Below are 15468 nucleotides of genomic sequence, written 5' to 3'. Positions count from 1 at the left end.
CTCACTGCTGCCAGTAATGATTAGATTAGACTACTTACAATGTGGAAACAGGCCCTTTGGCCCAACAAGTCCACACTGACCCTCCAAAGAGCAATACAATGCTGATGAAACAATGTAATTCTTGCAGTACTGAAACCCGTGAGGCTTCTAACGATACCAGTTACTGACTCACTGCTCCTTCTGATGCACAGCATTTTATTTTCAATGTTGAAGGCTGAATGAAATGAGCAGTTTAACTCAAAAATCCACCTAACCCTTCACTAGGCTCCCCGCTCAGCTTACTGTTGGTAAACCTTAAACCACTTCATTCCCACAGTGCAATGATTTCATTGTAACTTCCGAGTCCAGTAAAGGCAAAACATCTTTGAAAGCTGCTCTCAAAGTTCAGTCTTCACAATCACACTTCTGCTTTCACGGAAGATGATTAGAGTCATACAGCACAGAAACTGAGCCCTCAGTCCAATTCATCCATGCCGGCCAGATATCCTAAAATAATCTAGTCCCATTTGCCAACATTTGGCCTGTATCCCTCTAAAGCCTTCTCATTCACATACCCATCCAGATGCCTTTTAAATGTTGTAATTGTAGCAGCCTCCATCACTTTCTCTGGCAGCTCATTCCAAACATGCACTACCCTCTGTGTGAAAAAGTTGCCCCTCGGGTCCGTTTTAAATTTCTCTTCCCTCACGTGAAACTTATGCCTTTCAGTTTTGGATTCCCCTGCCATGGGGAAAAGATTTTGGCTATTCACCCTATCCATACCCCTTATAAAATTCTGTAAGGTCACCCCTCAGCCTCTGATGCTGCAGGGAAATTATCCCTGGCGTATTCAGCATCTCCCTATAGCTCTAACCCTCCAACTCTGCCAACATCCTTGTAAATTTTGTCTGAACTCTTTCAAGTTTCACAACATTGTTCCATAGGAGGGGGCCCAGAATTGTGCACACTATTCCAAAAGTGGCCATGACAATGACCTCCCACCTCCTGTACTCAGTGCTCTGACCAGTAAAGGAAAATGTACCAAATGCCTTCTTCACTATCATGTCTCCCTGCAATTCCACTTTCAAGGAACTAGAACCTGCAAGGTCTTTGTTTAGCAACACTCCCCATTAACTGTGTAAGTCATGCCCTGAGTTGCCTTATAAAATGCAGCACCTCGTATTTATTGAAATTAAACTCATTCTGCCACTCCTTGGCCCATCAGCCCATCTTATCAATGCTAATTTATATTGAATTTTCTTTCCTCTCTCACCCCCGAAAAGCTGAAAAATCTCCATCCATTCTGACTTTGCTGAACGTAATTCCTGCTGTACCTCATCCTGAAGGGTCTGGTCCATGCTGATCAACAGGCCCACACTTGGGGGAGGTGGGTGGAATCTAGTTGAAACAGACAGAATACTGAACGGCCAAGACAGAGTGCACATGGGGAAGATTAGATTAGATTAGATTACTTACAGTGTGGAAACAGGCCCTTCGGCCCAACAAGTCCACACCGACCCGCCGAAGCGCAACCCACCCATACCCCTACATATACCCCTTACCTAACACTAAGGGCAATTTAGCATGGCCAATTCACCTGACCCGCACATCTTTGGACTGTGGGAGGAAACCGGAGCACCCGGAGGAAACCCACGCAGACACGGGGAGAACGTGCAAACTCCACACAGTCAGTCGCCTGAGGTGGGAATCGAACCCAGGTCCCTGGCGCTGTGAGGCAGCAGTGCTAACCACTGTGCCGCCACACAAGATGTTTCCATTGGTAGGAGAGACTAGCACCTGAGGGCACAGCATTAGAATAAAAGGAAGACCTTTTAGAACAAAGATACAGAGAAATCATTTCAGCCAGAGAGTGGTGAACATGTGGAAGTCACTGCTACAGAAAGCTGTGGACGCTCGTCACTGAGTATATTTAAGATGGAGGTAGATAGGTTCTTGAGTATCAAGGGGGATATTGAGGGTTACGGGGAGAAAGTGGGAGAATGGGATTGAGAAACTTACCAGCCATGATTTAATGGCAGAGCAGCCCCGATCGGCTGAGACATCTAATTTATTTTCCTCTGTTTTATGGTCTTTTGCTTTCCTGGACACAAAGAATTGGGAGCAGGAACAGGCTGTTCAGCCTGTTGAGCCTGTACCAACATAAGTGGATATGAAGATACCTACACCGAGGTGGATAAGCTGGAAATATTTCAGTGCAGGACTTATACACTTTATGGTAAGGTCCTGGGGAGGGTTGCTGAACAAAGAGACCTTGGACTGCAGTTCATAGTTCCTTAAAGGTAAAGCCACAGATACATAGGATAGTGAAGGCAGTATTTGGTATGCTGTCCTTTCTTGGTTAGAGCATTGAGTAAAAGTGTTGGGAGGTGATGTTGCATCTGTAAAGGACATTGGTGAGGCCACATTTGAAATATTGCGTGCAACTCTGGTCTTCTTACCGTCAGAAGGATGTTGTGAAACTTGAAAGGGTTCAGAAAAGATTCACCAGAACGTTACCAGGTTTGAAAGATTTGAGCTCTTGGGTGAGGCTAAATAGGCTGGGGCTGTTTTCCTTGGAGTGTCAGAGGCTGAGGGGTGACCTTACAGAGGGGCATGGAGAGGGCAAATAGACAAAGTCTTCTCTGTGAGGTGGGGAGTCCAGAACTAAAAGTTTAGGGTGAGAGGGGAAAGACATAATAGGGAGCTAAGGGGGGCTTTTTCACAAGAGAGTGGTGCGTGTATGGAATGACCAGCCAGAGGAAGTGGTGGAGGCTGGTATAATTACAGCATGTAAAAGGCATCTGGATTGGTCTATAAATAGGAAGGGTTTAAAGGGGTATAGACCAAGTGCTGGCGAATAGGACTAGATTAGGATAATTGATCAGCATGGATTAGTTGGACTGAAGGGTCTGTTTCTGTAACCAATCTATACTGGTCTTAAAACCACTTTTGTTGCCTTCCCCCGTAACCATCCACTTTGTTGTTCAAAAATCAGATGAACTCAGTCTTGGACGTATTCAATGACGCCCTAACTGCAGGAAGGCGTCCCCACCTCTCAGCTCAATTCCACTTGCTAATCCACCACTTGCCTTGCTGATTGCTTGCTACATCTGTCTGACAACTGGCAGTGACTGGTGCAGAATGACATCTACATCTGTACATTTACACATCATTTCTGATTAAAGGTTCCTGCATTTGCCCTGTGTTTTTCAATTGAGACACAGAACTGAACTAACTTTCCCAGAATATGTCCCCTCCCTGGATTCACTCCATTTCGCTTCAGTTTCTGCAAGTCAACAGCTGAACTCCGGAATGAAAAGTGGGGTGAGAAAAGAGAGCACAATACTCACAGATGTTGAGCAGAGGAAGAAAGCTGCAGTCTGGGCTGAAGCTCAATCTTAATTCAGAGAGAGAGAGAGAAAGGCAGCACCAACCCCAGAAACACATGATCCAACTTCCGCATCCAGTCTATGGGTTTTCTGTGATTGGCAGGAGGACCAGTCCCCATCCGGTCCTCCGGAGCGTCCCATTGGTTCACCAAAACAAGATCGTGGGGCGTTTCCCCGTGTCGCATGAGCAACACGCGAAGTGGTTGCTGACACCGAGTAGCATGCGCAGTATGGAGATGCTGGTTATTACTGACAGAGTTTCACAGTTAAAAATCACACAACGCCAAGTTATAGTCCAACCGTTTATTTACTTATTTCCAATTTATTTGGAATCACTAGCTTTCGAAGCGCTGCTTCTTCATAGGATGGTTGTGGAGCAGAATCATAACACACAGACTCTTTAGCAACAGGATTGCAGAGTCATGGGATGTAATATTAAACAAATGTAGCTTACTTCTATCATCTTTTAGAATGACCATGTTAGTTTTGATTCCTTCATATGTAAATCCCAAAACTTTTTAAAAGTTATGTTCTCAAGATAGGTTTTCACAATAGGTGTCATTTCAATCAGATAATGCATTGAAGGTGTTAAGTTAAAGTCTGTCTGTGTCCCAATGTTACATCAGACTAATTCTATTTCTAAAGTGGGAGCTACAGCGTTTTTGAGCAAAATAAAATGTAATTCTGCAAGTACAAATTCAACCCACAAACTTATGTGTGTGTGTACAGGCGAAACCAAGTGATTGTGTCTGTGTCTGTGTGTGAGTGTAATGTGGTATAAGGCTGTGAGAGGATGTGTGTATGTGAGCATTTGAGAGAGTGGATGTGTATGAGAGAGAGTCTGCATGAGTGTGTTGGTGTGGAGGAGCATGTGTTTGTGTGAATGCGTGCTTGTGTGCGAGTATGTGTGGGAGAGTGTTTAGTGTCGTGGGGTCACCTGTAGTGTGACATGAACCCAAAGTCCTAGTTGAGGCCATCCCCATAGGTACCAAACTTGGCTATCAGCCTCTGCCTAGCCACTTTCCATTGTTGCCTGTCCTGAAGTCTGCCTTGGAGGATGGTCACCCGAAGGTCCGAGGCTGAATGTCCCGGACTGCTGTAGTGTTCCCCGACTGGGAGGGAACATTCCTGGCTGATGATTGTGCAGTGTCCATTCATCCGTTACTGTAGCCTCCACTCGGTCTCGCCAAGATACCATGCCTCAGGGCATCATTGCCTGCAGTGTATGAGATAAACAATGCTGGCTGAGTCACGTGAGTACATGCCATACTCATGGTGGGTGGTGTCCCCACGTGTAATGGGGGCAATCGTATCGTCACTCTAACACGTCTTGCATCGTCTGCCATGACAGGGTTGTATCATGTTGCCCTGAAGGCCAAGCAGGTTGTTGCGAACAATGATCTGTTTAAGGTTTGGCGGTTGTTTGAAGCCGAGAAGTGGAGGTATGGGGAAGGACTTGGCGAGGTGCTCATCCGCATCAGTACTATGTTGCAGGCTGCAAAGAACATGACATAGTGTTTCGGCTCCCAAATAGGACTGGACAACAAAGAGAACCATATTGGTTGCAGCTCATATCTGTCTCCTAAGGAGATCATTACAGTTTCTCGCTGTGGCAGTTGATGAGTTGAGCATTGTACCCCATTCTTATGAGAGCATGCTTGTGTACTTCCAAGTGTCTGTCACGTTCCTCCTCACCTGAACAGATCCTGTGTATGTGATGGGCTTGTCCATAGAGGATGGCTATTTAATATGTTTTGCTAGAGAAGTCTAACTTTGTCAGGTTATCCGTGGGTTTGCGGTATAGAGAAGTGCTGAGATACCCATCCTTGATAGAGACGCATGTGTCCAAAAATGAGACAGATATGAAAGAGTAGTCCATGGTGAGTGTGATGGTGGGATGAAACTTGTTAATAACAGTGTCGTTAGTTCAGTGACTCTCGCCATGGGTCCAGAGGAAGAAAGATCATCAATATATCTGGTGTATAGTGTTGGTTGGAGGTCCTGTGCAGGAAAGAAAGACGTAAGACTATGGGGTGAATTTGCATTTGCAGAATTATATTTGTAGATACATTCTATTTTGCTCAAAAAGTGCACAGTTTGTAGGCAATCACTCCATGTAATATCTTATAAATGCCTACTTTGGAAATAGAACCAGTCTGACTCAAGACAGGCTCAAACCTCACACCTTTCCTGCATTGTCTGAGCTGAGATGTCACCTCTTTTTATAAAAACTTCAGTTATCTTGAGACTGTGACTTAAAAGAAGTTCTGGGATTTATATATTAATTAACTGAAATCTGAAACCCATTCTAAGATGAAACACTTCAAAGGTTTGTTCAATATATCATTCAGCATCCTTTTGCTACAAATACTCTGTCTTATGATCCTGCTCCACAGCTACCCAATGAAGGAGCAGCGCTCCAAAAGCTAGTGCTTCCAAATAAACCTGTTGGACTATAACTTGGTGTAGTGTGATTTTTAACTTTGTTTCTAATGAAAACAGCCCACACCTCCCACTGGTGCCAGTAAACTTTACAAAGCTGAGGAAATGATGAACCTGCAGTTCTGAAAAATGAACAATTTCGAATAATACGAGCTACACATTGACTGCTCCTTCAATTAGAAACCTCACACTGGAGATTGAAAGAAACGAGCAGCTTTCAAAGAAAAACCTGCTGGATCTCATAGCCTTCCACGTCTGAGTCCTTCGGTAAGTTCAGGTAACCTTTATCGTGGCAAAAGTGAGGATTGCAGATGCTAGAGATCAGAGTTTAGATTACAGTGGTGCTAGAAAAGCACAGCAGGTCAGGCAGCATCAGAGGAGCATGAAAATCGACATTTCGGGCAAAAGCCCTTCATCAGGAATCAGCTTTTGCCTGGAATGTCGATTTTCCTGCTCCTCAGATGCTGCCTAACTTTTATTGTGACCCACTTTGTTACAGCTTCAGATCTCCCCAGCAAATAGGCATAGAAAAAGTAGCTTATTTGCATTTTTAACAGCTCAAGGTCAAAGCGTACACATTCCCCTGCACCCCACTTCCTTCACTGTTGGTCAGCTGAGTTGTCCCTTTGTAATTGGATCCTTGGTACAGCCGTAACCCGGAGGAAGTATTGCTTCACTCAGCAATTGCAACCCATAGCCTGTATCCAAGTAAGATTCTCCCCGCTCATTTGCCGAGGGGCTGTCGAGAGTCAACCAGACTGCTGTGGGTCTGGAGTCACGTGTAGACCAGACCAGGTAAAGCCTGCAGCTGCACGACTGAGTGATTCCTTTCCCACAACAGCAGTTTCCTTCCCTAAAACATGAGTGAATCAGATAGGGATGTTTTTCTCATCATGAGGTTCTGAACTCCAGGTTTCTGACTGACTTCCAACTCCACCATCTGCTATTCAAACTCAGGAGTCCCCAGAACTGAGTTACTAATGCAGTCGATAATAGCATTCGGCTGAAGCTCCTTCAATGGCAGGTGAACTCACTGGTGTCTCTGCAGGTGGGAGGAGCGGGTGAAGCCCTTCCTGCACGGTGAGCAAGTGAATGGCCTCTCTCCGGTGTGGACCCGCTGGTGGGCCAGCAGTGTAGATGACCGAGTGAACTCCCTCCCGCACATGGAGCACTTGAACGGCATCTCTTCCACATGGACCCGCTGGTGCGTCTGCAGATGGCCCGTCTCACTAAATCCCTGTCTGCACACGGAGCGGGTGAACAGCCTCTCCCCTCTTCCCCATGTGAACACGTCTGTGGGGTTCCAACATCGATAGGAAAGGGCATCTTCTCCCACAGTACCAACATTTCCACATGGGGGGAAGCTTTCCTTGTGTCACTCTGTGTTTCAAATTACAAACGGAAAGGGTACACAGTCTCTCCCCACCGTGAGGGGTGAGATTTTGATCCTCCAAGCTGAGTAAATGGTATGAAGCACTTTTCACAGTTAGCGCATTGAATCTCCCTCACTCGGGTGTCTCAGTATTCTTCCTGCCACACCAGTGTCCAAAATCTTTCAAGCAAACAAAAGCAAACATGTCTTCTCGATGTGAATGGCTGCTGATATTAAAGTCCCAGTGAATCAAGTGGCTCTGCCAGAAGTTGATGTGTCTTTTGGTTTCAGATTCCTTTCCCCATGTCTTCCTGCAAATAAAATCACAAAATAATTGATCACAGTCAGTCCAGTCAAATGAACATAACATCGGTGACAATTCCTGTAGATTGCCAGATACCTGCTGATCATATATTATCCATGACACAAAACCCGAAAACCCTCACGCAGCCAGGTAGCGTGAAGTATATATTAAGAGGAAAACTTCATTTAGGTGACAATGACCTGGAACAACCTTCCTACAAAGGGGCTGGAAATGGAGCTGAGTCAAGGTTTTGAAAATGACATGTCAAGGATCCTTCAGAAAAGAAAGCCAGTAAAGTTGCTGAATGACTTCCTGCTGACCTATTAAATAAAAATTATTACAAGAAATACAGGATGTAATTCCATTACAACATTAGAAGGTGAACATTCATAGCCATGCAGCCTGTACAACAGTGAATATCAGATATACACTATATGAAGCAATCATAAAATCCCTGCAGTGCAGAAAAAGGCCATTTGGCCCATTGAATCCATTGGGTGTAGGAGTTGGGAGGTCACAGTGCAGCTGTCTAGGACACTGGTTAGGCCGCTTTTGAAATATTGCATTCGATTCTGGTTTCCCTGCTATAGGACATGAAGGATGTTGTAAAACTTGAAAGGGTGAAGGACAGATTGATAAGGATGTCGCCAGTGTTGGTTAATTTGTGGTATAAGGAGAGGCTGAATAGGATGGGGCTGTTGCCCCTGGAGTGTCGGGGCTGAGGGTGACCGGGTAGAGGTTCATACAATCCTGAAGGGTGGGTAGAGTAAATAGGCCAGAGTGGTGGTGGAGGCTGGTACAATTACAGCATTTAAAAGGCACCTGGATGGGTGTGTGAATAGGAAGGGTTTGGAGGGATATGGGCCAAATGCTGGCAAATGGGTCACTAGACTTATATAGGATAGCATGGATGTGTTGGATCAAAAAGTCTATTTCCGTGTTGTATATTTCTATGTCTATTAGATAACAGACGTTTTATTTCTGTTGATGAAAGTATTGTTATAAGTCATAGCTGGGTACTAATACTTAGATGTAAGGGAGTGGGAATTCCACAAGTAGGGCATGATAAGAATCCTGGGAGACTCCAATTCTGGTTTACTATCTAATGAACAACCTTTAAGCATGAGCACCAAATGTGCATTTATGTCTAATTTTCTTTCATTTTTCTTGTTTTATCCCCTGCTATTGTTAAAGTACAGATTTGACATGGCCTAGGGAAGCCCTTATGGACTCAAACCCGTAAGCCTCTCTTTCTTGGTTCGTCCCAAAGATCATACTCTTTGGAAGTCTGGAATAAAAACCTCTTACAGACAGTTTAGTTTAATCTTAGTCATCCCCTTTATTCACTAGTAGCATCACTGTTACAATGTAACACTGATACCCAAACGCTAAACTAACTAGGTTCTAATAACCTAGCAGTGTAGGGTAGCAGCTCTTCAAGTGCCCCAGCAGGCTACTCCAATGTACTGATACAAAGTGGCTTCCTTTATACAAAAGTTTATAAAAACATTGCATGTTCTTAATTAGACAGATAACAGTGAAAGACAATAATTCATAAGGAAGAGAAGTTAATTGACAGATCTGTGTGTGCTTGACTGATCACTCCTACAGGCCTTGAGCTATCCATCAGGTGGGAAAAACCTACCCAGCTGAGTTAGGTGTCTGGTGCCGAGATAAGTTCCTATAAAGAAGTGCCAGTCTAAACTAAGTGGGAGATGTCATAAGGTAACCTTGCACAGCTCGCATGTCTGATACAATAATTTTTTATTTCAAAAATATATTCATAAAATAATTTGATGGTTTGTACAGTTGGTCATGCCATACATATGTAAACATTTACATACAAAGATCAGAATTTATCATTTTTATATACAGGTCTGTACATTTTTCAATCATATGCCCATATATTGAGCTGAGGTGTCAGCAGAGCCCAAATGACTGCATGGGCCCCCTGTTCTTCATTAGGCAGGCAGACGTTACACAGTGGTCTTTCCCCACCGTGCCTTAGTGGCAGTTGCCCCAAGCTTCAGCGCATCCCTCAACACGTAGTCCTGGACCTTGGAATGTGCCAGTCTGCAACACTCAGTCGGGGTCAACTCCTTCAGCTGGAAGATCAACAGGTTTCAGACCACCCAGAGAGCGTCCTTCACCAAGTTGATGATCCTCCAGGCACAGTTGATATTTGTCTCGGTGTGCGTCCCGGGGAACAGGCCGTAGAGCACGGAGTCCCGCGTCACGGCGCTGCTCGGAACGAACCTCGACAAACACCACTTGCATTCCTCTCCAGACTTCATCTGCGTAGGCACATTCCAGAAGGAGGTGTGTGACAGTCTCGTTCCCCCCCCCCCCACCCCCGCAGCCGCTTCGAGGGCAGCGTGCGGTGCGGCAGAGAGTCCGGGCGTGCATAAAGGATCTCACAGGTAGAACCCTTCTCACCACCAGCCAAGCCATGTCTTGGTGCTTGTTGGAAAGTTCTGGCGATGAGGCATTCTGCCAAATGGCTTTGACAGTCTGCTCAGGGAACCGCTCGATAGGATCCGCCCTCTCCTTTTCCAAAGGGTCTCAGGGACACTACGTGCTGACCACTTCCTGATGGACTTGTGGTCAAAGGTGTTTTTCTTCATAAACTTCTCCACGAAGGACAGGTGATACGGAACGGTCCAACTACTCGGAGCGTTCCGCGGCAGCGAGGCCAGGCCCATCCTTCGCAACACCGGGGACAGGTAGAACCTCAGTACGTAGTGACACTTGGTGTTTGCGTACCGGGGATCCACACACAGCTTGATGCAGCCACACACAAAGGTGGCCATCAGGGTGAGGGTGGCATTGGGTGTATTTTTTCCCCCGTTGCCCAGATCTTTGTACAGCGAGTCCCTTCAGACCCAGTCCATCTTTGATCTCCATATAAACTGGAAGATGGCCCGGGTGACTGCAGCGGCACAGATTCTGGGAATAGGCCAGATCTGTGCCATGTATAATAGCAATGACAGTGCCTCACACCTGATGACCAGGTTTTTTTCCGTGATGGAGAGCGACCGTAGCTTCCATCTGCCCAGTTTCTGCCTCACTTTGCTGATACGCTCCTCCCAAGACTTGGCACGCGCCCCAGCCCCCCCGAAACAAATACCCAGCACCTTCAGGTGGTCGGTCCTGACGGTGAAGGGGATCGAGCATTGGTCGGCCCAGTTCCTGAAGAGCATGGCCTCGCTCTTGCCTCGGTTTACCTTGGCCCTCGAGGCCCATTCGAACTGGTCACAAATGCACATGAGTCTGCGCACGGACAACGGATCCGAGCAGAAAATGGCAACGTCATCCATGTACAGGGAGGCCTTAACCTGCAGGCCCCCGCTACTAGGAATAGTCAACCCTCTCAGGCTTGCATCCTTCCTGATAGACTTGGCAAATGGCTCTATGCAGCACACAAACAAGGCAGGAGAGAGAGGGCAGCCCTGCCTGACTCCAGATCGGACTGGGAAGCTATCTGATTCCCACCCATTGATTGAGACTGCACTGATGATGTTGGTGTAGAGCAGTCTGATCCAATTGCAGATTCCCTCCCCAAAGCCCATTTTGGAGAGAACATCTTTCATATACCTGTGTGATATCCTGTCAAAGGCTTTCTCCTGGTCCAGGCTGATCAGGCAAGTGTCCAACCCTCTGTCCTGCTTGTAGGCGATCGTATTCCTGAGGAGTGCGATACTCTCAGTGATCTTCCTGCCTGGCACAGCACAGGTTTGGTCAGGGTGAATCACCGACCCCAGAGCAGACCTGACCCGGTTGGCGATTACCTTTGACAGGATTTTGTAATCCGCATTCAACAGTGAAATTGGTCTCCAATTTTTGAGTTCCTCCCTCTCCCCCTTCCGCTTGTAGATGAAGGTGATGATGCCTTTCCTCATGGATTCACTCATGGTACCTGCTCGAAGCATACTGACATACACCTCCGCAGGTCCTGGCCAATCAAGTCCCACAGAGCGGAATAGAGCTCGACCGGTAAGCCGTAGCTTCTGGGAGTTTTATTCTTTTCGAAGGACTCGAGGGCCTTGGTCAGCTCGTCCAGAGAGTTCAGGTTACCTTCATTGCAACCCAACTTTGTTACAGCTCCAGATCACCTCAGCAAAAAGGTGTTGAAAAAGTAGCTGCTTTTTAAACAGCTCAAGATCAAAGCCCAACCCCCCACTTTCTTTACTATTGGTTACCACTGACTTGTCCCTTTGTAATTGGATCTTTGTTACAGCCTTAACCCGGAGGAAGTATTGCCTCACTCAGCGATTTCAACCCATACCCTGTCTCCAAGTAAGTTTCTCCCCGCCCATCTGCCGGGAGGGAAAGAAGTGGGAGGAAGCAGGTGGAGTCAACTACACTGCTGTAGGGCTGCAGTCACGTGTAGGCCAGACCAGGGAAAGGATGCAGCTGGGACGACTGAGAGAATCCTTTCCCACAACAGCAGTTTCCTTCCCTAAAAAGGATGTGACTGAATCAGAATGGGGCTTCCCCCCACCCCGCTCGATGGTTTCATTGTTCGATTCTGACCTCCAGATTTCTGACCGAATTCCAAATCCGCGATCTGCTGCGGTGGGATTCAAACCTGGGAGTTCCAGAACTGGGTTGATAGCCCAGTCCATAATGGCACTCGGCAGTCGCTCCTTCAATCCCCCTGTGATGGCACATGAACTCCTTGGTGCCTCCGCAGGGTGGCTGCCCGGGTAAAGCCCTTCCCACACTCGGGGCAGCTGAAGGACCTCTCCCCCGTGTGGACCCGCTGGTGCTTCACCAGGGCGGAGGAATCGCTGAAGGCCTTCCCACATTCGTGACAGCTGAAGGGCCTCTCCCCTGTGTGGACCCGCCGGTGCTTCACCAGGGCGGAGGAATCGCTGAAGGCCTTCCCACATTCGGGACAGCTGAAGGGCTTCTCCCCCGTGTGGACACGCTGGTGCTTCAGCAGGTCGGAGGAATTGCTAAAGGCCTTCCCACACTCGGGGCAGGGGAATGGCTTCTTCCCCGTGTGGACCCGTTGGTGCTTCAGTAGGGTGGAGGAATCGCTGAAGGCATTTCCGCACTCGGGGCAGCTGAAGGGCCTCTCCCCGGTGTGGACCCGCTGGTGCGTGCGCAAGTTGCCCTTCTGAGTGAATCCCTTCCCACACTCAGGGCAGCAGAAAGGCTTCTCACCGATGTGGATCCGCTGGTGGATCAGCAGGACGGACATCTGGGTAAAGCCCTTCCCACACTCGGGGCAGCTGAAGGGCCTCTCCCCTGTGTGGACCCGCTGGTGCTTCAGCAGGGTGGAGGAATTGCTGAAGAGCTTGCCGCACTCTGTGCAGGGGAACGGCCTCTCCTGTGTGTGGACCCACTTGTGGGTCTGAAGGGAAGAGGAATCGTTGAAGGCCTTCCCACACTCGGGGCAGCTGAAAGGCTTCTCCCCAGTGTGGACCCGCTGGTGCATCCGCAACTTGCCCTCCTGAGTGAATCCCTTCCTGCACTCGGAACAAGTGAATGGCCTCTCCCCAGTGTGGACCCGCCAGTGGGTCAGGAGGGTGGAGGAGGTGCTGAAGGCCTTCCCACACACAGTGCAGGAGAACGGCCTCTCCCCCGTGTGGACCCGTCGATGGGTCTGCAGGTCAGAAGAATAACTGAAGTCCTTCCCACAATCAGGGCAGCTGAAGGGCCTCTCCCCTGTGTGGACCCACCGGTGCCTCATAAGGGCAGAGGAATTGCTGAAGGCCTTCCCACACTTGGGGCAGATGAATGGCCTCTCTCCGGTGTGACTGCGCCGATGAATCTCCAGGGCAGATGGAGCACGGAAGCCTTTCCCGCAGTCACCACACTTCCACGATTCCTCCACGGGGTGGGATTCCTCAGGTTTCTCCATGGCCGAAGCTCCAGCTGTACACAAATGCGTGTAGAGCCCCTCCTCACCGTGAATTCCTCTTTCCAGGCTGTAGAGCTGTTTCTGGCTTCACACTCAAGTGCGCTGCAACAGTAGGGTCTCTCATCCAGTCCCACTGATGCTGAAAACGTACTTAAACAGGAACCAAAAAACTTTGCTCCTTCTCACAGAATCACAGTAAAAAATTATTGCAGTCTCGATGGATTGAATGACTGTCAGACATTGACGACAAAGTGAGGACTGTAGTTACTGGACAGTCGGTGCTGAAACGTGCGGTGCTGGAAAAGCACAGCTGGTCAGGCAGCATCCGAAGAGCAGGAAAGTTGACGTTTCAGGCATAAGCCCTTCATCTGTTAATTTTGAAACTTTTGTCCTCAGATCGTCAAATACTCTGTAAAAAGAGATTACAAAAGTCATCAGCGTCAGTCCAGGGTAGAAATTCAGAACAAGCAACTCTACTTTTGGGGGAACATTCGTTTCCTTCGTTATTCCGCAAAATTGAAAGCACCATCTCACTCTCTCCCTCCCTCTCCCCCTCTGTTCTCACATTAACGTCCCTGGGAAGTGGGGGGGGGGGGGAAAGCATTAACACCGACACCAGAGAGAAACAGAACATACAGACGTGGCAAATGTTAGTAGAAAGCCAGAGTCATAGAGATAAACAGCACAGAAACAGACCCTTCGGTCAATCTCTTCCATGCCAACCAGATACTCAAAATCAATCTAGTCCCATTTGCCAGCACTTGGTCCATATCCCTCTGAACCCTTCCTATTCAAACACCCATCCCGATGCCTTTTAAATGCCGTAATTGTACCAGCATCCACCATTTCCTCTGGCAGCTCATTCCTTACACGCATCATACTCTGCATGAAAAAGTTGCCCCTTAGATCCCTTTTAAGTCTTCCCCCCAACCCCGCCTTAAACCTATTACCCCCTAGTCCTGTACTTCCCCATCCCCAGGAAAAGACCTTGTCTATTTGACCCTATCCATGCCCCTCATGCTTTTATAAAAAGTCTGTAATGTTACCCTTCAGACTCTGGCGCGATGGGGAAGACAGCCCCATCCCATCCCTCCGTCCCTCCTCACCTGGGTAATTCAGACACAGACCTGAGTTTGCAGAGTCTGCCCCCCTCCCTGGAATCACTCCAGTTGCTACAAGTGAACAGATGTTACCCCCACTCCCTCCCGGGATGAAGAGTTGCCCAGAGGGAGGGAGTTTCACTCTGAAACTGACAGGGCCACTTCCGCGTTGTGACGTCATAGATGAAGCGAGGGGGCGGGGAAAGGCCGACAACAGCTCCGCGCACTGCGCCTGCGCAGCCCTGCAGTTTGCAACTGGGTAATCCCTTCCTTTCAGAGAATTCCCAGAGTGTGGAAGCAGGCCACTCGGCCCAAGGAGTCCATACCGACCCTCCGAGGGTAACCCACCTGCACCCATCTCCCTACCACCCTGACTAATGCACCTAACGTGCACATCCCTGGGCACTACGGGTAATTTAGCTTGGCCAATCCAACCTAACCTGGACAAAGTTAAAAATCAAACACCCAACAGGTTTATTTGGAAGGACTGGTGTTAACAGCGCGGCTCCTTCATCAGGTGATTGTGGAGAATAAGATCATAAGGCACAGAATTCATGGAAAAAACATTACAGCATCCTGCCATTGAAATTACATATTAAACAGACCGGGATTAAGTCTTTCATCGTTTCGAATGGGTTGCAGGTATCAATAATGTGTAAATCCTAGAACATCCTGCCAATTACGTGTGTGCATGCATGAGGGAGAAAAAGTCTCTTTCTGTGCTGTATATCTCTGTGTCTATATGATAACAGATGCTTTATTTAGGTTGGTGTAAATATTGTTGTAAATAATAGCTAATAGTTAGATGTAAGGGAGAGAGTATTCCTCAAGTAGGGCACTATAAGAATCCTGGGAAAGCTCTATTTCTGGTTTACTTCCCAATGAACAAACATTTGGGGGCAGCATGGTGGCTCAGTGGTTAGTACTGCTACCTCACAGCACTAGGGACCCGGGTTCCATTCCCGCCTCAGGGAGTTTGCACATTCTCCCCGGGTCTGAGCGGATTTCCACCG

The 15468-nt window shown here is 47.8% G+C and overlaps 2 protein-coding genes across 2 annotated transcripts in view; both read right to left on the bottom strand.

Moving 5' to 3' along the window:
- LOC132808467 (zinc finger protein 229-like) overlaps positions 1–3405 on the bottom strand; it is a 40813-nt gene extending 37408 nt beyond the window's left edge. Inside the window, exon 1 of the mRNA XM_060822127.1 lies at positions 3330–3405. The gene's annotated coding sequence lies outside the window, so the exon portion shown is untranslated. The remainder of the gene's footprint in view (positions 1–3329) is intronic.
- An 8709-nt stretch (positions 3406–12114) lies between these two features.
- The window catches only part of LOC132808466 (zinc finger protein 729-like), a 42797-nt gene continuing 39443 nt past the window's right edge, over positions 12115–15468 (bottom strand). The window contains exon 3 of the mRNA XM_060822126.1: positions 12115–13440. Coding sequence (XP_060678109.1) covers positions 12135–13440 — 1306 coding nt within the window. The 3' untranslated portion in view covers positions 12115–12134. The remainder of the gene's footprint in view (positions 13441–15468) is intronic.

Source organism: Hemiscyllium ocellatum (genome assembly GCF_020745735.1).
Source record: "Hemiscyllium ocellatum isolate sHemOce1 chromosome 27 unlocalized genomic scaffold, sHemOce1.pat.X.cur. SUPER_27_unloc_6, whole genome shotgun sequence".
NCBI classification, from domain to species: domain Eukaryota; kingdom Metazoa; phylum Chordata; class Chondrichthyes; order Orectolobiformes; family Hemiscylliidae; genus Hemiscyllium; species Hemiscyllium ocellatum.
Note: the sequence above shows the minus strand (reverse complement) of the source record. Positions and strands in the feature narration are given on the sequence as shown.